A 27,500-nucleotide genomic window follows, 5' to 3' on the forward strand; every position below is an offset into this window, starting at 1 on the left:
TATTATGACACTAAACACAATAAAAAAACTAAACGGAAGAGCGCATCAAAAGGTCAGCTAGCACTTTGCAAGAATATTGCGAGGTTCACCCCACAGCTTGCAGACAATCCTCTGCCAAGGTTACTCATTTTCAGAAGAAACCAGCGCTAAGAGGCAACATCTGTTCCCTGTTCTATAGTCCAAGTAGGCTTCGCATGGGGCAGTGTGTGCCCAGGCCTGGCTTCCTCATTGTTCAGGCCCTCTTCCCTTTATCCCCACGTCCGCACCATTTGCCACAGCATCCGCTCAACAGCTGACACTGGCTCTCCCTTTGTGCACCCAAAGCCGGCTTGTCAATAGAATTTGGTTTAGCTTTGTTGTTGTTGTTGTTAATTTTGGTTTTTCGTTTGTTTGTCCATTTTAAGAAGTGGCTGTCCTGTGTTTGATTTCCATTCGGGATTCACAAGGGTCTGTGTGTACACACACAAACACACACACACACCCCTTTGCGGGGGGAGTGGTGTATATAAGTCCCCAGACTCATTTTACCCGGCCTGTCTGCAACGCTCTCTTCTCCTCTCTTCTCCTCTCTTCTCCTCTCTTCTCCTCTCTTCTCCTCTCCTCTCGTACACTTCTTCCTCTCCTGAGCTACAGTGATTCTCTCAGCTTAGTTTCATTTCTTCTCCGACAGCACAGTGTTTTTTTCCTGTCGGGATCATGGATTTCTTTCCTCTGGTAATGTTGGGAACTTGGTGTATTGGGGGGCAGGGTATTTAGCTCCACTGTTAAACAGTGACCGTGGGCTGTGCAGGCAGGCACAGGAGTTGTAGTTGTCAAGCAGATTAAGAACCTCATATACGCAGTAATTATACAGTCCTAGTGTGGCTTGTCACACCAGCCTGAAATATTTATTGTGGGTAGATAAGGCAAACGATGGTGTGCGTTTCCTGCTGTTAAGGTTTTAGATGGACTTCCGTGGCAGAGACTAGCAAAGCAGTTGTGTGACTTGCTGTGCAGAGAAGCCACGAAAGTGAGGTGTATCTGATAAATCCTGTCGCTCTCTGTGCTGTGCGTGTGTGTGTGTGTGTGTGTGTGTGTGTGTGTGTGTGTGTGTGTGTGTGTGTGTGTGTGTGTGTGTGTGTGTGTGTGTGTGTGTGTGCGCGCGTGTGTATGTGTGTGTGTGTGTGTGTGTGTGTGTGTGTGAGTGAGTGTGTGTGTGTGTGTGTAGCGGTTTTCTTATCGCTGGCGGTGTGCTACTCCTGCAGTAGTAGTAGCCTGATGTCTGACAGCTGGCTCTGCCTCTCTCTCCCACAGACCTCGTGGAACAGAGACCACGATGACACAGCGTCCACGCGCTCCGGGGGCACACCGGGACCGTCCAGCGGCGGACACACATCACACAGCGGAGACAACAGCAGCGAACAAGGTAAGGACCTCTAACTGATGGGATGTGAGAGTACGTCTGTGTGTGCATGAGTGTGTGTGTGTGTTTATGTGAGTGTTAATATCTGTCCACTGGTAAAAGTGCACGTGTGTCTGTACATATTTGTTTATACATTTAGATTTAGGGGAGAGAGAGAGAGCGAGAGAGAGCGAGAGAGAGCAGATGCAGTTGAGTACACTGAGTGACCCTTTTGCAAGAGATCTGGGTAAAGTCCAACAGCTGCTTGTGATGCGAGTGGAGTGATGAGATCGGTCCTGGATCCAGCATCACTGCCCCACTGGAAGGGATGTGTGACAACATGACGAGTCAGTCTTTTTATTAGCCCCCCAACGGTCAGACAGTCAGCTGGCCCAGTCACATGACTCACACCAGCACCCTCTAGTACTCTCATTGGCAAAGTAAAACGAAGAAAAACTAAAAGATTGAGAGCATTGTCTCAGAGAAATGCACTGCAAGAACTTTGAACTTATTTGGGTTGGTCATAACACAGACAGGTTTTGAAGACATTTAACACCTAAAGCTGTCACAATGTTGTCATGTGTCCAACACTGAGAATAAGCGTATTATGTGGTTATCTGTATTTAGCCTACTGCTGCTCCACAGCAACACAACTAGAAAGCTATGTGCTATCAACAGCTATGCTTGCTAACCAGCATGAGCTGCTAAGAAATAATGTCATTTTAGATGTAAAAATGTTTCAAGCCATATAACCCACAATTACATAAAGAACATATTGTTACCCCCTGGCAAAAATGAAGCAGGCACCAGGATGCAGTCTTCTGGCTGCAGTGGTCTGGGCAACTAGCTAATGCCCATGTAGAAAGGTCCATTTCAAGAGGTGAAGTGAGGTCTTGTTAAGCTTAGGACTGCCTTAGTTACTGTTTTTGGCTAAGCGCATTAGATAGGTTACCAAAAAACATAGAGCAACAACATCGAACACACATACCAATGGTGATGAAATGCAAAATAAAACAAAAGATTTGTTATTTAAAATGGGTTCATAAATGATGCATCTATATTCTGGCCGGGGCACTTTGGTTCTGGGAAGCAATCCTTACAAATCCCCGGGGTTTGCCACATTGTGCAAATAAAATTGCACAGTGACTAGTCTGGATCATAATTGTGTCATCCTTTAGACACGACTCTTGTGCCATCCAAATGCATTTAATTATGCTTCAGTAAAATAGAAATACATCACGCTGCTTTTAAGTGGTAGATGAATCATTTGGTGAACACTTGGTTTCTGGGAGGTGATGTTGGATGGAGGTACGCCTAGGTGGCTGACTTGATTCTTTTCCTTATCTCAGATATAGGGTGTAGGGTTTGAGACAAGGAGAGGAGCGGAGAGGAGAGGAGAGGGGAGGGGGGTTTCAAACAAACTGTAGGCAAAAAAGCAACTTCATTTATTATTGAAGGGGATGTCAGGGCAGCAGTTTGAGGGCTGGCCAGCCAGCAGGCAGAGCTGGCTGGGAGCAGAAAGGACCACATTATGTTCCAGATGACTGAGCAACGATTTATATACCAGTGCTGTGTGTTTTTTTTCCCTTTTTCTTTCTTTTTTTCCCTCTCTTCCGTGGAGGAGGAGAGCGGGGTAAGAGCACACGGCCGCCCTCTTCTGAGGCAGTCAGATGGCCGATGACTAATGGCCTCGGCCGGGCCGTCTGCCGCGTTCTGATTGGCTGCCTTAATGAGCACATTTTGTGCCCAGTTTGAGCTCCTGCTCGCTCTGACCTTTGCTCTTTATTGACCAAACTGACACTTCATTTTTCACATACTTCCAATTATAGCCTGGCTTTTAATGTTGGCCCCCTCGATTGCCCCTAACACACCACCCCCCCACCACCGTCAACTCACTGTTGTTGTCCTTTTTTATGTTTGTTGTTAATGTTCATTGGGGGCAGTGGGGTGGGAGGAAACACAAAAGGCGAGATAAAAATAGTACAGCTATGGGTCAGTTTGTGGCCATATGTCTGCATGCGTTCATGCATTTAAGGAAAAAAGTGTAAGAAATGCGCTGTTGAGTGTTTTGTTTCATTTAGGCGTTCAGTAATCTTAGAAATGTTTGTTCTGTGGCGCAAGTGAGCATCAAGTTAATGTGGGTTAATTACTGCTTGTGTGAAGTAGTAGCAGCATTAGCACATTCTGTATGGAGTCACCTCTTAATCCCAGTAAGCGCATTATTTTCATTTTAGTAAAGATGCCCGTGCTTATTTATTACAGCCACCAACAGCCTCTCTCCACTTCCCCTTCGCATCTCCTCTCTCTCTCTCTCTCTCTCGCTCTCTTACTCCCCTCATTTCTCTGAGAGATTGTTTCCTCTCTGACCTTTCTTTCCATCTCCTTGGTCTTCCACTTGCTTTCACCCCCGGTATGGGAGTGAGCTTCTTTCTGTGTGCATCTCCGCGTTTGCAGCCTGTGCACCTAATAAATATCACTTTCCGCCATCTCTCAAGCAGAGCATAATAAAGTAGGAGCTTGAGGAGGAGCCCCGTCCCTCGACCCTCCACAGGAGTCCCTTCAGCAGCCTAGCTTATTCAAACGGAAAGAGCTAGCTCACTAGCATGCTAGCTCACGCTCAGCGAACCCCCTTTGCACTTACACTTGTGCATAGTTACTCAGAAATAGATGAATTATTATTAGCATGATGATCTACAGGAGTAGTGCTGTTAGTATGGTGCTTGAGTGCGTAGTTTTATTATTGTTAGCAGTGTTTGTTTTCAGAATCTTTTGCTCTTTGCCAGTAAAGCGAAGTTGGCTGAACACGTCATTATATTTCAATTGTGTGCCACTTCCCCAAGGAAAGTGAAAAGCTTGTCTTCTCCCTCTAGCAGCGTCTCGCTAGCCTCTGCTGGAACATCCCTTAAAGGAGTCCTACGGAGACACAGAGCAAGACCTCTTTAATTAGCTGTGGTCTATTAGTGTGGCTATTTGAGGGGGAAAAAGGGTCATATGTGCCCTCTCTTTGTTTAAGTGCAGTGTGCTCAGGGGACTGCTTGTAGTATTTTGTCTTGGATCCTACTTTTTGCGAGTGACGAGCCTCGGAGGGCAAAAAGAAAACAAATCATTATTGTGACCACAGTGGAGTCCCTGACCGTTGCAGTTGCACTGCAGCTCGCTGTGTTCTCTTGGCAGAGGCTGTGTGCGTGCGCACACGCAGATTAAAAGAGACACCCCTCGGCTGCTGAGAGGCACCGGGTTAAAGAGACGCGAGCCCCGACCAGGAGGAGGGCGGCAAGTGCCGAGGCGAAATGCAAAGCACGTTGGGATTGTTTTGAGAGGCTTTAGGTTTCAAAGTGCACGAGAACAAGGTGATGACTGCCGAAGTCAGATGTGTATCACCATTTGCTCATGCCAAGCAAAATAGTCCCCGGGAGTCTTTGTGTTATTGTCTGCATACATTTACATTATTTGAGGTGCCGTAACAGACTCTGCTATTGGATTTGAAGCGGAAGAAGCCCATGCGCCGAGTCGAGGAAAGTTAGTGCCGTTTGACCCTGTTGGTGTGCTGCAAGGCAATTAGGCAAACAAACACAGACAGTCACTAAATCTTTAACACAAGTTTGATTAATGCTTCATTTAAGAGATCTAAAAAATGCCTAACACAAGCACTATGCAGTACATCAAAGACGTATATATATTTAAAAAGTCTGAACTCTCTCTTAGTAAGGTGATTGTTCTGCTGTTTATTGTGTGATTTCGGTCTGGTCGCTACAGTATGCAGTGTTCACTGGTCCAGTCTTTGTTGTGCTGCATTGATCCCAGTGAAAGTATGTTGTCATCTGCTTGCATTGACTTCATAGCCGGCTAGTCACTGGCCCATGTGAAGGTCAGGCATTCACAGAGGCCCCTCATTGGCCCTTGACCCACATCCTCTGTCCTCTGATTGGCCTGTCTCCAGGCCTGGGCTGCAGACAAGGCTATAGACAGAACGTCACTCAAACGTCATTGAGCTGAAAGCCGGGGCCAGTTCAGCCGGGCTAGCCAATCCCTCGCTTCACGTGTTCGTCAAAGTCACACATTAATTGGAATGATTGTCCAGCAGACTGGAAGAGTGTGGCCTCTCTCTCTCTCTCTCTTCTCTCTCTCTCTCTCTCTCTCTCTCTCTCTCTCTCTCTTTCTCTCTCACACCAATATGCTCCCTCTCTCTCTCTCTCTGTCTCTCTTTCTCTTACACTCACACACACACACACCCTCTCATCCCTGAGCATGTGCACTTCCTATTGACTGTTTTTAGGCTCTCTGCACAGAGCCATGGCTTGGCGATGGTCAATCTCTCTCTCTTTCCTTCTCTCTCTCTCTCTCTCTCTTGCTCCCTCTCCCTCTCTCCCTCTCTCTCTCTCTCTCTCTCTCCTTTTGATTTCCACTCTGGCGTTTCAGCTCCGTTTAACCCCCACCCGCTGAGCTCTCGGCCTCCACTCCTGCCTTTCTCTTTCTACCTCCGCACCGTTACCTGCGAGGCACTTCAAAGGAGCTTTGCCTCCCCCACAAAATGCTGCACTGTTGTTGTTCTGACGAAATAAGGAGCACACATACACATACACACATTCACACATTCACACACACACACACATACACAAAAACACACACACACACACACACACACATACACACACACACACACACATATAGACAAACACACACACATACATGCACACACATATATATATATACACACACACACACACACTCACATACATACACGCACATATACACACACATGCACGCACATATACACACTCACACACTCACACAGTACATACACACACATACACACACAAACAAACAGAAAGAGAGGCTTTTTTTTATCTATTGTCACCCCCATTGTCACCCCACTCACCCTCCCCTCCTTCCTCTTGCTGCTCCACACTGATCTGGTGTCAGGCTGCGGCGGGTGAACCCCACCACCCTCTTCCTGTAGGCCTTTATCACTGGGCGGCTGATGTTTGGCAAGGTAATCTGGTTAAATAGAAAGGCGTAATGGCTGATAAGAGATACAATGTGTGGTGTGGACCTCTCCATGATACTGGAGGGATGTGAACCAGCCTCTGGGATGAGGAAAGAAAAGAAGAAGACATAGGAAGTCAGTACTAATATCCTTTCTGGGGAAGAATCCCAAAAAGAGAAGGGTGGGTAACAATAATGTGAGCATTGCTCGATCGTCTTAGTATATCGTGCCGTTCAATGCTTTTGAATTGCTCTGTTTCTTGGTTGTACCACCAAATTAATCATTAAAGACAGGTAGATATGTCGTGTTAATTGTGTTGTAGACGAGGAGACACCCTATCGGCCAATATGATGGCAAGCCAAACATGCTTGTTTAGTTGGCAACTAGGAGAAGCCTACTGAAAACACAATCAATCTTGACCTCCCACTCTCCTTTTAAACTGCCATTGTGTTTATTGCCCCACTGAATCCCAGTAGCAATGCATCAGCCAACATGCAGGTACTTGTCCCTCTGAACTTACGGCTGTCAATGGCTTTATTGCCCCGTTACCGATAAGACTGTGAGTAAACGGAGGTATCTTATTTGAGAAAAGGGAAATGCCGAGGGTTCCCACAGTGGAAGGGGTAGTTAGCGCTTGGGCTCAGACCAGACCAGTGACACCATCCCCTCCCATCTCCAAACAGGCGACGCTTAGTCATGTGGGAAAAGAGAAAGGAGGAGAAGTTACAGAACACATGCAAACAAGTGCCCCCCCCCCCCCCCCTCCTTCCCCATTCCCTCCCTTCCAGCCTCCCTCCCATATATCACCCTTGTTTTCTGCTTTCTCAATCATTTTCCTTAACTCATTTTTATAGGCCTGATTGAGCGCCTTGTCTGCAGGCAGATAATAATCATAAAGGAGGAATGATAAAGTGTCAGGTTGTGTTTGCGCTCCTGTTTGCTCAGGGCTTTAAGGCGATGCTCCAGTGCTTCCTCTGTGCCCAGCTCGGGCCGTGCTGTCCCGGCCCGTCAGTAAGCTTGCCACAGCCAGGCCACGGTGTGTGTGTGTGTGTTTGTGTGTGTGTGTGTGTGTGTGTGTGTGTGTGTGTGTGCAGAGAGAACTGCCCTTGTCTCTCTCTCTCTCTTTTTTTTGTTGAGCTAATGCTCTCTCTTTCTCTCTGCCTCCTCAGGCTCTTTCTCTCGTTTTCTCCCACTCTCTCTCCTTGGTGTTTTCCCAGTCTCATTCCCCCCCCCCTCTCTCTTTTTCTCTCTCTCTCTCTCTCTCTCTCTCTCTCGCTCTCTCTCTACCTTCCTTCTCGTACCTCTCTCTCTCTCTCTACCTTCCTTCTCGTACCTCTCTCTCTCTCTCTACCTCCCTTCTCGTTGCCCTCTCCTGGGTGTTTTCACTTGTTAATACCGTTACTGTAGGCTCTAGACATGGTCTTCCTCCTCTCTGGCTTGTTTTGGCTAGCATGCCAAGGGAGTGAGAGTCGTGCTCAGAAAGGGATTGAAGTCATTTGCTGCGGGATGATGAGTGTAAGAGAGGGGAAAAATACATATATTTTTAGATCAAAATGCTATAATTATGGTGTGTTAATGATGCAGACACTTCTGCATCTTTCTAGATGTTTACAGGAAGTCTTCAGAAAATCGAAACCAGTGCTTTTCCGCGGGCCAGAAGTAAATTGCTGGTGTATGCGAAGCACTGGCCTCAGTGACACAGACTGGGTTGTCTGGTCGTGAAAAACGCTTCTTTTTATTGTCCTCAAGCAATAAATGAAGTTCCAGTAAAACCCAAACGTAAATCTCCTTTTGTAAAAAGATATCTTCAATGTCATGTGTAAAACAATATACCAGTTATTCTAGGAATAGCATCTCGTCAGCGTTTCTTCATTCAACCAGATTTAGGAACCTTGGAAGAAAATTCAGCATAATAATAATTTGTACATTTTAGGGTACGCAATTAAAACATCTCAAATTTGTATTTAAAAAAATAATAATAAAGCCACAGTTTATTACATTTAATTTTTTCGGGCATAGTCTGAGCCATACTTTCAGTTTGATATTGGACACTACATACACTAAAGTCACAGTAAGATAAAATGGTTGAAGTTAAATAACATTTGTGTGACCCTCCGGTCCATTTTTTCGACATCCTTTTTGGATTTGCTCCAGTGTGCCCTTACACCCCTCCAACGGTATGCTCTGGCTTCTAATCTTTACGGCAAAGGTTTATACGAATTTGACAGAAATCAGTGCAGCTCATCACTGGCGTGTCACAACGCATTACATCTGCTCATAAAGACCTGAATGAGCATTACCCAGGATCGCCTGGGAGGAAGAGTAGCAGGAGAGAGAGAGAGAGAAGAGAGAGAGAGAGGGAGGGAGACAGAGAGAGAGAGAGAGAGAGAGAGAGACTCAATCAGATACATGCTATCCAACTTTTCAGGAAAAACCTGATAGCACTCACAGAGATATGCTATCACTGAGCCCGTCGCTGATAGGAAGGGCAGGACAGGGAAGGAGACAGAGAGAAGGAAGGAGAGAATAAAGGAGGCAGTGGGAGGGAGAGAGAGAGTCAGAAGAAGGGAAACGAGTGAGCTGTACCAGGAACCTTGAGTGACAGTAAACAAACAGGGCTTTAGCACTTTATTTGTTAGCTGGCCCTCCTAGCTTGGCTTCCCATCAAACAGACAGGGCTGAGTTTATTTAGTCTTTTGATAAAGAGATTAGCAAAGTCATCCTACGCCAAACACTGCCTCACAGTTCACTTGCCTTGTTTGTGTTTGTGTGAGTTTACAAAGACCATGACAGGGTGTGTGTTACCGTATGCATGCTGGTTTGTATATTTTTTTTAGTGTTTTTTTTTTACCTTCAACCCACACAGTAAAAGCCTGTCCAATGCAAAGTAATACAGCCACTTACAAGATTTGTTCTGAAAAAAAAAAAAAACACTCAAAAGTCTTAATCTTTCAGAAGCCCTTGCAGGGGAAAAAAAAGTTACATTAACTGACAGGATTATCCGCTAGTGATCAGAGTGTGTGGATGTACGTCGAGGAAGAGGGCAGCAGGTTTTTTTTATTAGGAGTTATCTCAGAGATTGGACTCCAGCTTAAAGCCACAAACAGCACTGTGCTAATTATAGCCCCCAAAGAGGATGAGGATAACTAGCCTGCTGCTAGTTTGCCATATGCTGCGCTGCCGATAATATTGTGTCAGGAATATTTTTTCCTGCAGATTCACGCTGTTTAGTGGAGCGTACATTTTGCAGGCCTCGACAAACAAGGATGTTTGAGTTGCCAGTGAGAGATATGAGGAGAAAGCGGGAGAACGTTAAATGCTATGAAGAAATCATCCTCGTAGATAGTGCTCCTCTCTGTCAGTTTCTGTCTTGTGTGCTCTGTCATTCTCTTCCTTTCTCTCTATTTTATTTTTTCCCTTCATCCCCCAGTTTTTCTATAGGCCTTATTGACTTTCTCTAGAGGTCCTTAAGTATGGCCACATGGTTAATCTCATTCATTTTTTGTCTGTCTTTTTTTTTTAACATGTAAATTTGCCCGGGCTGAATGTGAATCAATCTCCCTCGCTCTTGAATTGAAATAATTCAATTTGGCCACGTTGGAACCTCCTTCGCAAAGTCCATTATGCATGAAGCCTAACAAAGAGCTGAAGAATTTGCCGACCCCTGTTTGGAAATGACACCCCCAGAAAGGCAATTTCATGCGAGCAAACACCAGCAAAAGATGCACTGTCTCGGGGAGGGAGGTTTAGCTTCTCCCTCTGCGTGCCACGCTGGAGGTGTTTGACCCTTTCTGTCTGCAACCTGGGAATAGTTCTCAGAAGAGGGATTATGTGCATGCAGGGCATTGGGTGGTGGTATACGGTCCCCTCCGCAGATGGAGGGGCCTTGCGACCAGCAGAGAAACCCCACCTCCCTCCTTCTCTCTTTTTTTAAACGGGGGGAGGTGCTGTGTTAACAACTGGGCAGAAGCTTGACCCGAGGCTGACCTTTGCCTAAACAATCCCCTCCCGGAGCACAGCCCCAGCCTTTTGACATGGATACCTGTTGAAGGGATTTGGGGAGGGAAGAGATAAAGGCCTCTTAAAGCTTTTTAAGGTTTTAGGGGGAAAGAAAGAAAGATAACAAACAAACAAAAGTGGGGGCAGAGGAGGGAGGGGGCCTTGCAGGAGCAGGGGGAGGCTGTTTGCATGAATGTGTCTGTGTGTGTGTGTATGTGTGTGTGTGTGTGTGTGAGAGAGAGAGTGTATGTGTGTGTGTGTGCATGTTTGTGTGTGTGTGTCATGGCTTTTAGCTGGCTCTGTTTGCGAAACACACACTCTTAAGAGGTAACCTGATCACTGGCCGCTGCTCTGAGCCTGTATGAGGCAAAGGAAGGCAAAGATTCCCTAAAATGATAACCTTCGGAATAAAAGGTTGTGGCGAAAGGAGTTCCCTGGAGAGGTCCCTGGAGCTGTCATGGGTCTTTCTGTGTGTTTGTGTGTGTTTGTGTGTGTGTGTGTGTGTTTATGGTCTCTAATGCTTGTGTGTGTGTGTGTTTGCGTTTGTGAGTTTTGTATATGTATGTGTGTGTGTGTGTGTGTGCGTGTGTGTGTGTGTGTGTGTGTGTGTGTGTGTGTGTGTGTGTGTGTGTGTGTGTGTGTGTGTGTTGTGAGTGTGAGTGTGAGTGTGAGTGTGAGTGTGAGTGTGAGTGTGAGTGTGTATTTGTACATGTTTCTGTTTGTCGAAGTGCTTTCTTACAGGAACCGCCCCTGTGGAGTTGGTTAGTTAGTGACCTCCACCCCTCCCAGACCTCTGTCTCCTGGCCTCTGTCTGTTACCCAGCTCTGAGCTCCTATCACCCAGGCCCACTCGTCCCCTTTGCTGCCTGTCAGAGGAAGCAGACACGTTGACCATATCTCACTGTCCCTCCACTTCCATCACAGGCCCTTATCTGAGCCACGCACCGGGGCAAACCGATAAAACTACAATTCCCTTGCATCCTTACCAGCCCACTTCCTGTTTCATCAGCACAAGGCTTCCAACAGTCAGGATGGAGTAGAGAGGGTAGGGGAGGGGCGAAGAAGAAGGGGGGAGAGGGCAGGAAGAAGAAGACTTCATTAAAGTTAATGCCACACATGTAGGGATAATGGATATTCTGCGCTGAATGAAGAGTAGGCCATCAAAGAAGCAGAGGGGGAAAAAAAGCTAATTGATGTTACTTTTATCTTCTAAAATAGTTGTCTCCTTTTTTCTTTGAAAGGAGATTTTCTCTGGTCTCTAACCTCCCCTCTTTAGCCCCGGCAGATCTGCTTCCCATATCCGAGGCAAGGCAGGGTCTTATGCGCCGTAATGCACTCCTTACACAGCAGTGCACGTGTAAACTAGCCGCTGCACAAAGCAGTGGGGCGGCATTGCCTTCACGTCTATTATTAGTGGCGAAACGTTCTTCTATTATCAACTGTACTTGAGGCCCAATGGGACTGATAGGCCGCAATGGGGAAAATCCCTGCGTATTAGAGCACTTATCTTTGCCTGTGTCATTAAGATAGCCACCATGTGGAAAATGATCTGCCAGAAGCCAATAATAAACGCTGCTTCAGTGAAGCGCAGACCCCCAGTTCCGCTTTGTGCATTACCGAAATATGCCCCCCTCCACCCTCACCATATCCCCCCTGCGTGCACACACATACACACACATACACTCACACACACACATGTACACACACACACTCACACACTCTTACTCACACACACATACACACACTCACACACAGAAAAGAAAAAATGGATGGAACGAATAGTGACTACAAAGAAACCCTTTTGTTTTCCAGATGATAGTCGGAGCTGGTTCTGATATTGTAAATACAAAACGAGTACAAATGAATGGAACAAACATCCAGTCCGACATATCCAACATTCATTGATGGCAAGACAGTATGTCTTCATTAGAGCTTTCATGAAGGCAGAGTGATGCCCTTCAACAGATGAGTTGAACTCTATGGGGATGGTCACATTGGCATTGTTGCGCTGTGTACCGATAAGTGCTCTTAGCTTTTGTTGCGAGACGTGTCCCTTTAAGGGGAGAGAAGGGGGAAAAAACACACACACACACACACACAGTTTTCTCATGCATCCGGTTTGATATTGAACAAAGCTTGGCCACGAGAAGGTGTCAAAAGCTGTCTTGAGAGAGGGAATTCAGGAGAGAAGGAGAGAAAAGGAGAGGGATTGTGTGTGAGAGAAGATGAATGTGTGTGCTTGTGGTCTGTGTTTGTATTTTGCTTGCTTGTGTCTATGTGTTTTTGTCTGCTTGTGTATTTATTTGTATGTGTGTGTGTGTGTGTGTGTGTGTGTGTGTGTGTGTGTGTGTGTGTGTGTGTGTGTGTGGGTGCAGTCTGAGCTGTTTTCGCCTCTCATGTGTATGTGTGTGTGTATATGTGTGCATGTGTGTGTGTGTGCAGTCTGAGCTGTTTTCGCCTCTCATGTGTGTGTGTGTGTGTGTGTGTGTGTGTGTGTGCGTGTGTGTGTGTGTGTGTGTGGGGGGGGGGGGGTGCAGTCTTTGCTGTTTTTGCCTCTCCCTTGGAAAGGATCAGAGGAGCCTCAAAGCGAAAGTGTTCCCATTTGAACCTCAGTGGCCCTCTTCCCTACGCCCTCCTTGCATCCTTAGATTGGAAAAGAGCACAACAAACACAAAGGGGAGAAATCAATAGTGACACAGTAAAAGTGCTCAGCATGAAAGGGTAAACTGACGGCCTGGACACACTTTCATTTGACCACTTCTCTCCACAGTGGCTAGAGCATGACGACAGAGAGCGGAGAGAGGGCAGAGGGAAGAGGGAGAGAGAGAGAGAGAGAGACAGAAAGAAGGAGAGAGAGAGAGAGAGTGGATGAGAGAAAGGCTGCAGTTTAATACTGTGCTTGTACCCTTGGGCTTGAGCGCGTTTCCCGATGTGTTTGTGGGGCGGCGGTGGAAGTGACCCTTACTCAGACACGGACGAGAAATTGCTGTAACATTTCCAGTGACATTTTTGCCATCACCTTTGGGTATGTCAGCCGCCCAGTCCAGGGGACCAGAGAATATGCATGAAGCCCTCAAACTGGAGACTGAGCAACACGCTCTGTCACACACACACACACACACACACACACACACACACACACACACACACATATACATACAGACACACTCAAACGCATACACACACATGTACACACACAGAGGCAAGCACACACACAGAAGCAACCTCTCTCTCTCTCTCGCTCTGTCTCTCTCTTTGTCTCTCTCTCTATCTCTGTCTCTCTCTCTTTCTCTCTCTCTCTCTCTCTCTCTCTCTCTCACACACACACACAAAAACACATCTCCTTCACTAATGGGAAGCATTTTAACAGAAATATGGATTACATTAAAGAAGATTAAAGAAAAAAATATTTCTCAAGCACAGTTTACATGGAAACAAAGAGAGAGGACGGAGTATGTGTATGAGTGTGTGTGTGTGAGTGTGTGTGTGTGAGAGAGATCTCAAACACAAGCAACAATAAATGAGTCATAATTACCAGCAACTCATTTGTTTTTATCCCTCAGATGATAAATTACAAACCAATCTCTCAGTATATGGAAAGAAGCTGTTATTGTTCAAAAGAGCCCACAATATATGAAAGTATCCTTATTTACGGTCATTATTTCAAATGAATTTTGGGTAATGAAAGAATGTAATTGCATATCCTCAGATTACTATTTACACTCCTATGCGCAGTCCTTGTAATTACACATCATGAAATGCTAAATGCACAATACTTTCAAAAAGCTTTCTTTTTACATTGGTCCTGTTCTATCATCGCGCGTTTCATATTTGCACACACACACACACACACACACACACACACACACACACACACACACACACACACACACACACACACACACACACACACACACACACACACACACACACAGACACACACACACACACACACACACATCATGTTTGCCTGATCTCTGCACAGCCCTGGATCTGGCAGGACTTGAGCTATTCAGTTTAAACATAGAGTTGCCTTTGATTTGATTGGCCAAAATGGCAGGAAGAGAGTCTAGACTTGCCATATTGTTGTGTCGACAGTGCATGTCATTACCTTCAGCAGAATGGAAGACAGGCATCTTATTTTGGGGTGGGGGGGGTTGGCTGGGTGAGGGTGTCGGTAATAGAGGGGGGGGGGGGGGGGGGGTTGGAAAAAAGTGGGCTAGCCAAATGTAATTTAGCCTGGAGAGCTGCCTGTGTGTGTTGGTATACAAAACTTCCTTTGGCTGAGGAGGCAGTGTGAGCCAGCGAGACTCTTGAAAAATGCATGCCTAGGCTCTGCTTCCACCGCTGCTGCTGCGGCTCCTGCTGCTGATCCTGCTGTCGGTGCGGCGGCAGGCTGCAGCCGCTTTGAAACAGTGAGCGGCCCTTGTTGGGAATTCTGCCGCAGGAATTCCTGCATGTTCTGAATATTTTGAGGTGGGAGGCGCTTGTGACCCCGTGCTAAAGGGAACCCCCCACTGCCTGGGCCCATTCTGGCCCTGTGAATAGTGTGAATACAATAAGCGCCACTTTATCTTTTCTTTCTCTCTCTCCCTTCCTCCCTCTTCCCTCTTCCCTTCCTCCCTCCCTTTCCTTCTTTGCTTTACCTCTTTTTCTTGCTCTCTAAGTGATTATGGGTAAGAATGAGAGTTTCTCTGTGTGTGTGTGTCTGTTTGAAAGTTTCTGTGTGTGTGTGTGTGTGTGTGTGTGTGTGTGTGTGTGTGTGTGTGTGTGTGTGTGTGTGTGTGTGTGAATATGCTGGTAGAGAAGGGAACCAGATAGTGAGCCCTTAAGGTTCAGGGCTGTTCCTCCCCCCCCTGTGAGCCCAGGCTGCGTTTGAAACCTTAGGAGCGGCCCGTGAGGCGGCAGCGGCGGCCACAGGTCACCTGCATCCCTCCGCTGGGAGAGGCCGCAGTCTCGCAATGAAATCATCCGTGGACCTAAATGTGGTGCTAAAAAGAAGAAGAAGAAGAAGAAGAAAAAGGAGGAGGAGGAGGAGGCGAAAAAAAGATCATTCTCTGCCACACAGCGCCGGCCACTAGAGCATGGCCTATAAAGTTTTGCGCAAACACTCCTTCAGAAAAATGAACGGGGAAAGGCAAGCATCTGTGCTGGAAACGTCTCGACAGATTGACTTACAGCTTTTGGCCGGGGAGCTGAAATTGGGAGCGCGGATCCCTCGCCACTCGGCCTCTGGTGCTGTCCACTGATGAGCTCCCTATTGACAGTGACGCAGTAGGACACGGCGCGGCATGGCGCAGCGTGGCGCGGCGGGGGGACGAGCTTTATCATCACATGGGTGTTTTCTTGCGAGGGTGTTGCACTGGTTGTCCTCCGCGCCCTGCTCCACTGAGCCGAAGTGACGGCGCTCTAATCTGTAACTCAACAGAAAAAATGGCCGACACCATTTGATGCGTGTCCGCCCCGGCGAGAGGAACAGGTAGCACCAATTAAAGCGGCCCTTCGGAGTAATCAGATCATATCGGATTACCCCGCTTTCCTCTGATAATGTCAGGAAGTGCCTTGAGTGGAGAGGAGACAGGGACGCACTGACAAGAGACAAGGATGTAGGGCAAGATACTGGCAGACGCAGAGGAAATTCAAAGACAGAGAGGGGATAAAAAGAGAGAGTGAGAGAGAGAGAGAGAGAGGGATAGAGAGAGAGGGAAAAAGGAGAGCCAAAAGGAGAGAAAGAGAGAATAGGGGAGTGAATGGAGGACATGCAGAGGCTCCCTGACAAAGGAAACTGCTGGGGTTGTTGTGCTGCTGTTGCTGCTGCACTGCTGCTGGAGGTGGAGGGGGTTGGAGAGAAGCACTAACCTGATTTGTGCACAGGGGCGATGCAGGGCAGTGTGTGAGGAGGGTCATAAAAAATTCTCTCCCTGGTTAGCCGCGGGGCATCTCCCTGAGCCTGTGGCCTGCTCCAGTCACTGGCCGGCCCTCTAATTGCCACATAGACTCCGCCACACATGGGCACATGAGATGACATTTTGGCTCCTGCTCGCCGGCCAGCACCGCGGCACACAGCCACCCCCTTCGCACTAGTTGCTAAGACGCTGTCATAAACCATTAGCAGCCGGGCCCAGTTCGCCCGTGGCATTTCCTCATGGCATCAGCGAAAAAACGAGCATAAATCTGCCGATGGAGCCTGCTGCTGGACTAATGAGGCTGAGAGCTTGTTTATGGACTAGCATCATTTTTATGATTATTTCCACCCTTTCAGACTCGCCTTTATTCAGGTGGCGGGGAGAAGTCAGGCCTGGCGACACACACAGTCACCGTTGCTGACATTTTAAAAACCGCCGCTCAGGGCAGCAGCCGTGTGCTGCCGCTGCCCGCATGCTTCGGCTTTCGCACACCGGCGTTGAGAGCAAAGGAGGGAAAAAAAAGAAAGAAAAAAGAGAGAGATCGAGAGAGAGGGAGGGACTGAGGGAGGGAGAGAGGAGAAGAAATTAGCCCCAGACCTCATGGAGGTGATCGGTATCAAATTGCAGCGAAAATGGAAATGCCAATAAAATTGACGGCTCCGGCTCTGTTTTCCCCCCCACCTTCCTCTTCTCCTTTCTTTGAGGGTTCGTGTCGGAGAGGTCAGACTCTAGTAGAAATATTCAGGGAATGAGGTTAAACATCATCTTAAGGAGAGGAGGAGAGAGGAGAGCGAGGGAAGCCCAACGAAAACAAGCACACAACACACCAGCTCACCCCAGACTGCCTCTCCCCACCCCCTCAGATCTCTCTCTCTCTCTCTCTCTCTCTCCCTCCCTCCCTCCCTCCCTCCTCTGTTCTGATACCCCATGTTTGCTTCTGTTTTCCTTACTCGCATGGGACGAGCCCTGGGTTTATTATTCTAAGCTTTGCTGAACATGAACTGGTCTTTACACCGGATTGAGAGCATTTGCTTCCAATGAAAATCTTGTCTAAGATTACAAACCAGCGGTCCCTTTTTCCTCCCAGGTCGGAGCAGAGAGGGTCTGTTTGCCTAAAAGCTGTAGGAAGGACAAACTCTTCATTAGGGCAGGGATGTTTTTGGCATTAGTTGATGAGGCCATCAAAACTGTCTTTTTAATGAGTTTTCGTGTGAACGTGTGTGTTTTTGATCAGTGCATTGGGGTTGGTATCAGTTCTTGGGTCAGTCTCTCCTGCAGTCGTTTCGTTTGAACAACTCCACTCCAGTGCGTTTCTACATAAGTCTTCACTTTAGAGAAATCTCCTCTCTCCTCTCTCCTCTCTGCTCCCTGTTTGTGGAGGCTGGCTGTGTCTTGGAGCGAGGCTGGGCTGGGGAAAAAAGCGCTGGCTGAGTGTTTTATATGGAATGTAGAAAGCCTGCGCTCTCCTAATGGCGTATATAATTCAGGTGCCCTCAAGGCATGCTTTCAGGAATTCTTTTGCCTGAGGTAATCGGGAGCAAAGACTGTTTTAGGCCCTTGATTATTCCATTGATGCGCAAAGCTGGGAAAAAAGTTATCTCCAACCGGATTACCGCTGACATTTCCATTAATTATCAATGAATCGGGGCTTATGCAGGTGCCTTGTGTCACCCCCCCCCCACTCCAACCCCCCCTAAAGAAAATCTGAGCCCGAAAGAGAAGAGTTGAAATGCAGTTATCTTTACCTGGGCGCTGTGAATAGCATCAGGCCTGCGAGCTTCTTTATGCGTAATCAATCAAAAAACAGTTTCCCCACACCGCTCGCAGGCTCTGGCCCCCTTGCTGCAGAGCACACAGACAAAAGTGAGTTATCCCATTGAAATATCCAGCACCGTGCGCTTGTTTACCTGTCTCATGTTTCTTTTATGATGTATTATTTCACCTGGGCCTGGGATTGATGCTTTTCTTGCATTGTGATAATGACAATTATGAAAAGCGGCATTCTTCTTCTCCTTTTCTGTCTCCTTCTTCTTCTTCTTCTTCTTCTTCTTCTTCTTCGAGGCAGGGATAGAGGGAGCCTCGCATCATGGAAAGAATTCGAGCATAATTGGGGTGGGTATGAATGAGACAGTGCGTGGCGTTTATTCTCGCAGCATTCATCAGAGGCACACTAGGCCCCAAGTGCAGTCCCCCCAGTTCAAAAAGCAAGCTAAGCCCTCTCCCCTCTTACTCACTCTTTCTCTCCCTTTCTCTGTCTCTCCCTTTCTCTCTTTCTCTCCTTCTCACTCTCTATGCCCCTCTCCCCTGGTTTGCTTAAGGGCCGTTAATGAAGCCTTATCGAGCGCCCACAGGTTGCTGTAAGCACCCGTGAAGCATTGTCATTAAAATGCTGGTGGTTTTGAAAAGGCGTCTGTTTGTGAGGGAGCTGTATACCCCCCTTCCCTTTTGTATTGCTGTGTAACCACCCCCCTGCTCCTCTCTGCCCCCCCCCCCACCCCTCCCACCTGAGGTAAAAATGCACCCAGGGCAAGCTTCAATAAATATTCCCCCCCTTAGGATAACAAAGACTAAATCTCGCTGTCATTTTCAATTCTTTGGTGACTCAGAGCACCAGATAGAGGAGTGGGTGAGAACGCCACCTTACAACTCCTTTGTGCACCCGCTTCTCTTTTCTCTCCCTTCTATCCGTTTCTCTTTTCTCTCCCCTTCTTTCCTTTTTCTTTTCTGCTTTCTTCTTCATTTCATTCTCCTTTGGGTGTGACAGCTGTGGGTGCAGGGGAATGGGGAAAAAAAGAAGGTTATTTATGAAACTATTAAAAATGAATGCATTCAGAGGTGCTGTATCCCAGGCGTACCAGAGCTGTATTGTTGCTCTCACCCACATTGTATGAAAAGCAGGCTCTGTGAGTTTGCATGTGTTTGTATGTGTTTGTGTTGAGTTTAAGTGTGTGTGTCTGTGTGTGTGTGTGTGTGTGTGTGTGTGTGTGTTTATGCATGTGCTTGTGTATGTGGATGCCTGTGCATGTGAGTGTCAGTTACAGCTGAACGAGAGAAAAATATAGCCGATCGCTAAGCAGGCCTGCGCTAACTCTCTGTCTGTGTTGTGTTGTGTTGTTCTAACAGGTGACGTCCTGGACAACAGTGTGGCCTCTCCCAGCACAGGGGACGATGACGACCCCGACAAAGAGAAGAAGCGCAATAAAAAGCGAGGAATCTTTCCCAAAGTCGCCACCAACATCATGAGGGCATGGCTCTTCCAGCACTTGACGGTAAGTTCAGCATACCATGCTCCCTGCCTGTCTGTCTCTTGTGTCAATCAACCTGGCTGCCTTGCCAAGTTATGGTGGAGCAAACAGCTCTGAAGATCGCTTCAATTGATGGCTGGATTGGTAGTCTGCAGAGCACTTCTATCCCTCTCTCCTCATCTGTTGAGACGTGATGGTTTTGTAAGTTTGGGAGCTACAAGGCCTCTGGCTTAGGATGAATGTTATGGAGATTTGATGCTCCGTTAACATCACACATACACACTCACACTCAATCTCTCTCATCCCACACGCATATACATACACACCCCACACATACCCCCATACCTTGATCCTGATCTTAAGTTTTATTTGAGTGATTCTCAAGGCCTCTCTAGTGCACTCTGTGATTGTTCATCGCTCTCTGGAGGAAAGCTTACATATGCTTATGAGCAAAGACAGAGAGCGAATGTAGACATGGGACGCAGGAGACAAAGAGAGAGGCCACAACAGCATATCATCATTAGCATTGAAAAACTAACATTGGCTCTGTGTTAACAATTCGCATTAGCATAGCTTAGCTCCGCTTAGCATTAGCGTGGCTGCGTGCAACGCAGTGTTTGGGAAGTAGCGGCTCTAGTATCGGCTGGTTGGGTTGCCCCCACCACCACCTGCCAAAACGACAACGAGAGCATTGATGTGGTATGCTCTTTCTCTGCCGTTTGATGGATTGCAGTTCCTCTATTTCAGTCACCACAAAGTAATTTAAGTTTGACATTCCATAAAGCCACCACTTATCTTCCCCAATCAGAACTGTTGACTCCATTAAAAGGCACACTTGGACAGTATCGCTTGGGGTAAACTGAGTTGTGTAACCCAGGCGGAAACCAACCAGTCAGGAAATACACATACACACGCACACAATACCCACACACGCACACGCATGCTGACAAACACAAACAAGCGACTGGAAATACACCTCTAATTAGCAGGTGGCGGACCCTGATATTTTGTCAACACGCAGTGATACAAATTCCAGAAGACTGCAATTTGGCGTTTGATCCTCGCTCACCAAAAACAGAGATTACTGTTACCGTTCATTTGATCTCGGCGCAGGGAGGAAATGTGTTTCTAACCAAACTGTGGAGGGGAAGAGAGAACCCATTTGATCATTCCCAAACATATGCCCCCACATACACCCCCCCCCAGCCTCACATCTGTGCCACAGTAACTACCCCTGCACACCCTGCCCCCCTCCCTGCCTCCCCCAGCCAGAGACCCCCACGTGCCCCTGGGCCCCCGCACCCCCCTGCCATGCACACACACACTCACTCTCCATGGGGCCTCAGGAGGAAAGGTGTGTGAAAGAGAGTCCACTCGCCACACACATGCACACACACACACACACACACACACACACACACACAGACACACAGACACACACACACACACACACACACACGCACACACACACACACACACACACACACACACACACACACAGGAATCATAAGGGTTATATTAGCTGCAAGCACTCTGAGTCACTGACCAGTGCTATCAGTGACGGCAGCGAGGGAGAGGAGGTCGGCGAGGGGACCCATGCCAGACCCCGGCACTCAGACCCAGCTCTCACTCTTTCTCTGTCTCTGTCTCCGTCTCCGTCTCCGGCAGACCGCGGTGTGCTTTGAGTGCAGGCTGTTGGGTTTGTGTCTCTGGGTTTGGGTGCAGGAGCTGAGCGGCTAAATCAGGAGCGCCTGGCGGGTAGGCAGACACTCTGCCAACAACTAGCCCTCAGCCGCAGGAGGGAGAGAGAGGGAGAGGGAGAGGGGGGGGGGGGGGGGGAGAGAGAGAGGGAGGGCGGGAGAGAGAGGGAGGGAGGGAGAGAGAGGGAGGGAGAGAGAGAGAGCGAGAACCAGAGAGTAGAAAGACTCTGAATCTGAATCATAAATTAAGAGAAGGGAGAAGTGGAAGGGGGGGAAAGAGGGAGAGTGGGACAGAAATGTGAATCGGAAGAGGAAGAGCAAAGTAGGGAGGAAGAATGAGGGAATAAGCCTAATAACCTGGAACTGAATGGCTGCCAAATGGGTGACTGTGCAGAAAGAGGAGCCTAGCAGAAACCACTCTGCTAGTGCTCTGTAAAAGAGGCCTGCTCTCTCTTTCTCTCTCTCTCTCTCTCTCTCTCTTCCTCTCTCACTCTCTCTGTCTCCCTCTCTCTCTCGCTTTGCTATGGGGTGAATCTGGAGAATTAGACTCATTTCACTCCCTCCTTTGCCCGGCTCACTAAAAGCCGGAGCATTTGTACGACGAACAAAACAACAACCAGCACGTGAGGCATGGTTGACTGACCTGGTGGACAATGAGGCTGAGCAGCCTTCTGTCCCCTTCTCTCTGTGGTTGGAGGGAGCATTAACAGTCTCGTCAGGGCCTCGAACAGACACAGGAAAAAAGAGAGAGAGAGAGAATGAGAGAGAGAGGGAGAGAGAGAGAGGCATAGAGTGAGGGAAATAGAGAGGGAGAGAGAGAGAAAGGACTGGAAGATTGATGAGATGAGTCACAAGTGAACATCTGATGTCCCTCCTCTGTTAAATCAACAGAGTGCAGGGTGTGAAGACTGGAGAGCCGGCCTGGCCCTTGCAGATAAACACTGCCGTAATTAGCAGGCCTCGCAAACACACTGTAAGATGATAGCTTCTTCAGAATGTGTTTTTTTTCTGTGTGTGTGTTTGTGTGTGTGTGGGAAGGAATGGAAGAGAAGGAGAGAGAAAGTAAGAGAGAGAGAGAGAGAGAGAGAGAGAAAGAGAGAGAGAGAGAGAGAGAGAGAGAGGTGGATAGGGACAGAGGGGTTCTCCAAAATCTGGAACAGACCCATGGTTAGATTCCTTAGGAGAATTGTCAGAATGGTTTTGGAAGTGATACCCGGCTACCTGTTCCAGAACACCCACCCCCCCCCTCCATCTTCCACACCCTCACACTCGTGCATAGTCCAGCGGTCAGGCATTTACCCAGAATTCCACGGGAGGACCAGAGCAGCCATTGTGCAGACTCGGAAGGGGAAGGAGAGTGGATGCCTGAGATTACTACAGCAGGCAATATGGTGGGACAAAGAGGCAGGGAGAGAGAAAGAAAGAGAGCGGGGAGAGCAAAAACATTTCCCTCAGCAGGAGAGTGATAGAGGTCGAAGAGATCCAAACAGCCCAAAGACTCTTACAGCTCTTCTGAGAGTTTCTCTGTTGCGCGGGTGTTTTACATTTGCGTCCGTGTGTTGCTGTAAACATTAAGTATTAATGAAATCGCCACACTCTCATTCAGTTTCGCTGCTGCATTGTTGATGGTGTTGCGCAGCAAGTGAATAGAAACTATTTGCAGGCCCCCGTGTTAAAGAATCGTAGAGAGAGCGAAAGGGGGGTGGGGTTGCAGATATAAACAAAAGAACTTAGCTAATTGCTCTCCACGCATGGGTGTTTCAGAATGCTGTAAAGTGCTGGTGTGAACGCAGCGCAATAAACTTGCGGTGAGGTAAGAAAAACAACAACAACAACAAAAGGACCCTGAAAGTTTTGTTTTGTTTTTTATTCTTCCTCTGACTCTTGTTGATTCTGCTCATCTGACCAAAAAAAAAAGAAAAAAGAAACGGTGGGATTGTGCCAGGCATCCTGGAGAGAAATGCACAGGCACCCCTTTCCCTTTTCCCTCTCCTCTGGCGTGTAATTGGACTCTTTTTTTTCCTCTCCTCTCCCTCTCCCTCTCCTCCTTCTCCTCCTCCTCCTTCTCCCCCTCCTCCCTCCTTCCCTCCTGATTTCCACCCTCTTCTCACAAATGGTATTTTCTTGTTTAATTTAACAAGAAACGAGTAGTAAATGAAAGGCATTGCCTGAATTCCCACTGTGCCAGTGCTTTGCACTCTGTTCCCCAATGAAGAGGCAATTTGCGAAATTATGTGATAGAGTAATTAGATGAAATCCAGGGCTTCAGATTGTTGCCATGCAGACACTGTTAGGAGGCCCTTTGCTAGTTTTCTCTCTTTTTTTTCCTCTCTTGGACCAACAGGAATATTGGCTTGGCACAGAGGCGGGCGGCTTCCTCTTCTTATTTGTACACAGAGCTGTCGGAGCAGGAGGGAGCCACAGTCACAGCTCATAAAAGTGCAACCGCAGCACACAACGTGCATTTCTCTCGCCCTTCTGTCGTTTTTTTCACCCCTCGTTTAACACAGTGTTCATGTCGAGAGAGAGGGAAAGAGAAAAAAAATCTACTGGAAGGCATAATCCCTGTTAATGCAATTAGGGCCTAATTCAGCACCCTTTTGCGTACAGATGTAACAATGCTGGTGCAGCTCTTTTCCTCCTGGAAGCACAGTGTGCAAAGAAAGCGAGGGAGGGAGAGAGAAAGAGAGTGAGTGAGAGAGGGAAGGAGAGTAGGAGGGAGGGAGGGAGGGAGAGAAAAAACATCTTAGTGCAGCATCGTCTTGAACAGAAACAGGTGTGAAAAGTGCTATAACTCATTTCTGCACTCGCTGAGCTCAACCGCGTAGAGGGCCCTGGTCCCGAGGTTGCCCAAGAATCCTGAGCGGGCATGGGCAGGAGAAGAAAAGACTGGTGATGGTTGGGGAGGGAGCTGGTGGGTCTGAGACTGGGGTGGGGTGGGGTGGGGAAACTGTGCCCTGTTCTGGGGGGAATTGGGGTGAATGTTCCTCTGCTGCAATCGTAAGGCTGAAGTTGCAGGCGAAAAGGAGTTAAAAAAAAAGGGGTTTTGAAAATCTCGCCGCCCGTGCTTGTGCTTTCTAGCTGTTTCCACACCAGGTCGAAAAAAATACAGATGTTTAGCATATGACCATATGACCTTTCCACGCATTAATGTTTGAAAAAGCTTGGTGGGCTTTTTTGAGGGCTGGATTTCTGGAGTTTTTTTATCTCAAAATAACACAAGCTGGGAGTCCTGCGTCTGGCCCCAGAGTGATGGCGTGTTCCAGAGCTTCATTGCCTTCTAAAATAGTCTGGGGTGTTGGTCAGCATTGTACTTTCTTATGCATCATGTCCACCTCATCTCACTTCCTTTAGGGGAGTTGAAGTCCAGCCTTTCCCTGAAGGGGGCTGGGATAACTGGTCGTACAGCCCAGAGTCCACAATGCCTAGATCTGGGGTTACCAACATTTATGAGTTGCATTGTTTGTGCGGCTGGAGAGTGCAGCAGCAGCATCCCGTGAGTCTCTGTTGGAGCAGCCTTGCCAATCAGACCTGTCAGTCATGTTGCCATGGTGACAGCTTGCCACGGCAGCAGCATGCCACAGCGAATATTATCAATGGGGTGTTGGGTGTTGGACAGGGCAAACTGCAGTCACCCTCTGTCTGTTCACACCTTCCGTCTCCTGTTCAAACTCACTCAGAGAGTCTTGGATCATAAGAGACCCAAATAGAAGCTACCTCATGAGAGGATAGCGTGCTAGTGTGTGCTCTACATCTTTGTCCTCTGCAGTTTAACCACCTCCAGCAAATTCACTGTCCCCTATAGAAACACGAGGGAGGTGATTGCCTCAGCTCCCTGCACTGCCGTCAACCTCTTGAGAATATTTCAAAGTGACAGGATTTCACTTTCTCGCTCTGATATAATCCACTCCAAGGTCCCCCTCCTTTGCTGCCATTTTGTCCTGCTTGAACATGGACAAAGGTTTTCCTTTTTTTTCTTTTTTCCCTTTTTTTCCCCTTTTTTCTGTGTCCTCCATGTGGCACTAGGGGCTCCCGCGTGGCTCCATGGAGTCAGGAAGACGGACGCCCTCGTAAACAAAGTTCAGGCATGGTAGCAGTTAGCCGCCGAGTGCTGCCATGAATGGCCTCGTCAAAAAAGCCGCCTGGGCCATTAGGGGTCAGGGGTCGACTGGGCCTCACATGCCATTAGTCACTGGCTGTTTATTGCCGAGCCCTGGGATGTCAGCGCACTGGTCACCCATGGCAACCCTGGCACGCCACGCTGCCACTGGCCTGGCGGGGAGCCCCCTCTGCTCGGCTGGCCCGGTGCTCCAGAGCCCGCTCAGCCCCAGAACCCCAGGAGAGAGCAGGAGTCCGCCAACCAGCAGCAGCAGCAGCCGTTTATATCAAAAGAACTGTGTGTGTGTGTGTGTGTGTGTGTGTGTGTGTGTGTGTGTGTGTGTGTGTGTGTGTGTGTGTGTCTCTGGAACCAAAAACAGCAATAAGCAGAATAAGAGAAAGAATAAAAGAACAAGAAGAAGAAGAGGAAGAGAAAGAGAGAGAAAAGACCCCCAGAAGTGGCCTTGAGTCACAAGTGTTCGCATTGTCTTCGGTCTCTTCATTCATTCATTCATTCTTGTGTGACAAGGGCGAAAAAAAGTCTTTTCAGATTAATATTTGTAAATTCAATTTAGTGGCCTGAGGTCTCCGGTTATTTCTTAATTTCATCTGAGTGGGCAGCAGCGGAGGCGCCACTGAATTAAAAGCTTAAAGGGATTTTCAGACAGCATGTATCAAACAACTTGCCCTGGCCCTTAACCATGAGACTCCATAGCAAAAAAAAAGAAAGGACAAGAATGAGGAGAAGGAGAATTGGAATAAAGACAGAGAAGGGTGTGTGTGTGTGTGTGTGTGTGTGTGTCCCTTGTGCTCGGTATAGCTGTGTGTGTGTGTGTTTCCCTGCTCTGTTTTTACTATGTTTGTTGCAGTTGACTGACTCTCTACTCTCAGCTGTTTTGACTGTGTTTTTTTCTTTTTTCAGTTTTGGCTCTAGTGTTTATCTTAGAAAGAGAGCAACCAAGCAGAGAAAGAGTAAGAAAGAGAGTGATACAGAGAAAGAGTGAGAAAAAGTGTGTGTGTGTGCAGGACATTTGGCAAACGACTTGATGTGTGTTATAAAAGTCTAGTGTCTGGCTCGAAGCAGCTGAGTCAATCTCTCAGCATTGGGTCGGCCTATTGAGTGAAGATGCGACCCCCCCCCCCCCCCCCCTGAACTCCAACAACCACCACCCCTACCCCCCCTACTCCCCCCCCCCCCCACCCTCCAACACCCCCCTGTGCTCCCACACCTTGTAATGAAAACATCATCAATTACCCCTCTGACAGGCCCAAGGGACCTAAGGCAGCCAGCTCTTTGGGGGCACGTCTTTGTGGATAGATGCCTTCTTCACCCCACCCCACCCCCCTTCCAGAGAGAGAGAGAGAGAGAGAGAGATAAAGAAAGAGAAAGAGAGAGAGTGAGTGAGAGAGAGAAACGTGTATATCCATCATTGGCAAGCCTTCCGTTCTGACAGGGTAAAAGGCATTGGTTTCTGTTGGGCAGAATGGATTGAATTGGCAGCCTCCACCCGGTGGATGGACGCCTCTCTGCCACTCCTGACATGGGGCTTTGAAAGGCCATCTGTGCCATGATTGATGAAGGCAGGGAGGGAAGGAGGGAGGGAGGGGGAGTGAGAGAAATAGAAAGAAAGAGAGAGAGAGCAGAGCTCTTTTCTTCAAACACCTCATCAAGCGCCCCAGTGTCCCCAACGTCTGCTGTTTTGTGTGATCAGATGTCATCAAAGAGCCGATTTCCCCGACCTGCCCTTTGTCTGTTTCTCTCTTCTCTTCTCCCTCAAGTCTTCTCTTCTCCTCCTTTTTCTTCAGCAGAGCTGTTCTAGGTTTCTTAGTTTCCCCCTTCTCTTTACCATCCCTGAAGGGCAGTTAAGTTTTAATTCATGTAACCTCTGAACCACCCCCAAAATGGCCGCCTGCAGACGGGGAAGCGTAGGACAGATCCGTCCGTCCCCTGGCCCCTCAAACGTGCGCCTCGCCACCATTGAATGCCGACCCACAGCCTGGGAGGATGTGAGAACTTTATAAAGTGACCATGGGGTCGCCGGAGCTGCTGCCACGAGGACCCTACAGTGGTGGATAGCTTTTCACGCAGGCAAGCAGGTGGGCAGCCTGCTCACTGAAATCCAGCACCCCCCCCCCAATCCCCCCAGATCTCTCGTTAATGCCGTCACCAGAGGATATGTGGTTT

The 27,500-nt window shown here is 48.1% G+C and overlaps 1 protein-coding gene across 1 annotated transcript in view; it reads left to right on the plus strand.

Annotated features, from left to right (window-relative positions):
* Nucleotides 1–27,500, plus strand: part of meis1b (Meis homeobox 1 b) — a 71,041-nt gene that overhangs the window by 13,376 nt on the left and 30,165 nt on the right. Inside the window, exons 7-8 of the mRNA XM_080849306.1 lie at nt 1,294–1,405; nt 19,396–19,541. Coding sequence (XP_080705432.1) covers nt 1,294–1,405; nt 19,396–19,541 — 258 coding nt within the window. The remainder of the gene's footprint in view (nt 1–1,293; nt 1,406–19,395; nt 19,542–27,500) is intronic.

The sequence above is a fragment of the Sprattus sprattus genome (assembly GCF_963457725.1).
Source record: "Sprattus sprattus genome assembly, chromosome: 12".
In the NCBI taxonomy this organism is placed as follows: domain Eukaryota; kingdom Metazoa; phylum Chordata; class Actinopteri; order Clupeiformes; family Clupeidae; genus Sprattus; species Sprattus sprattus.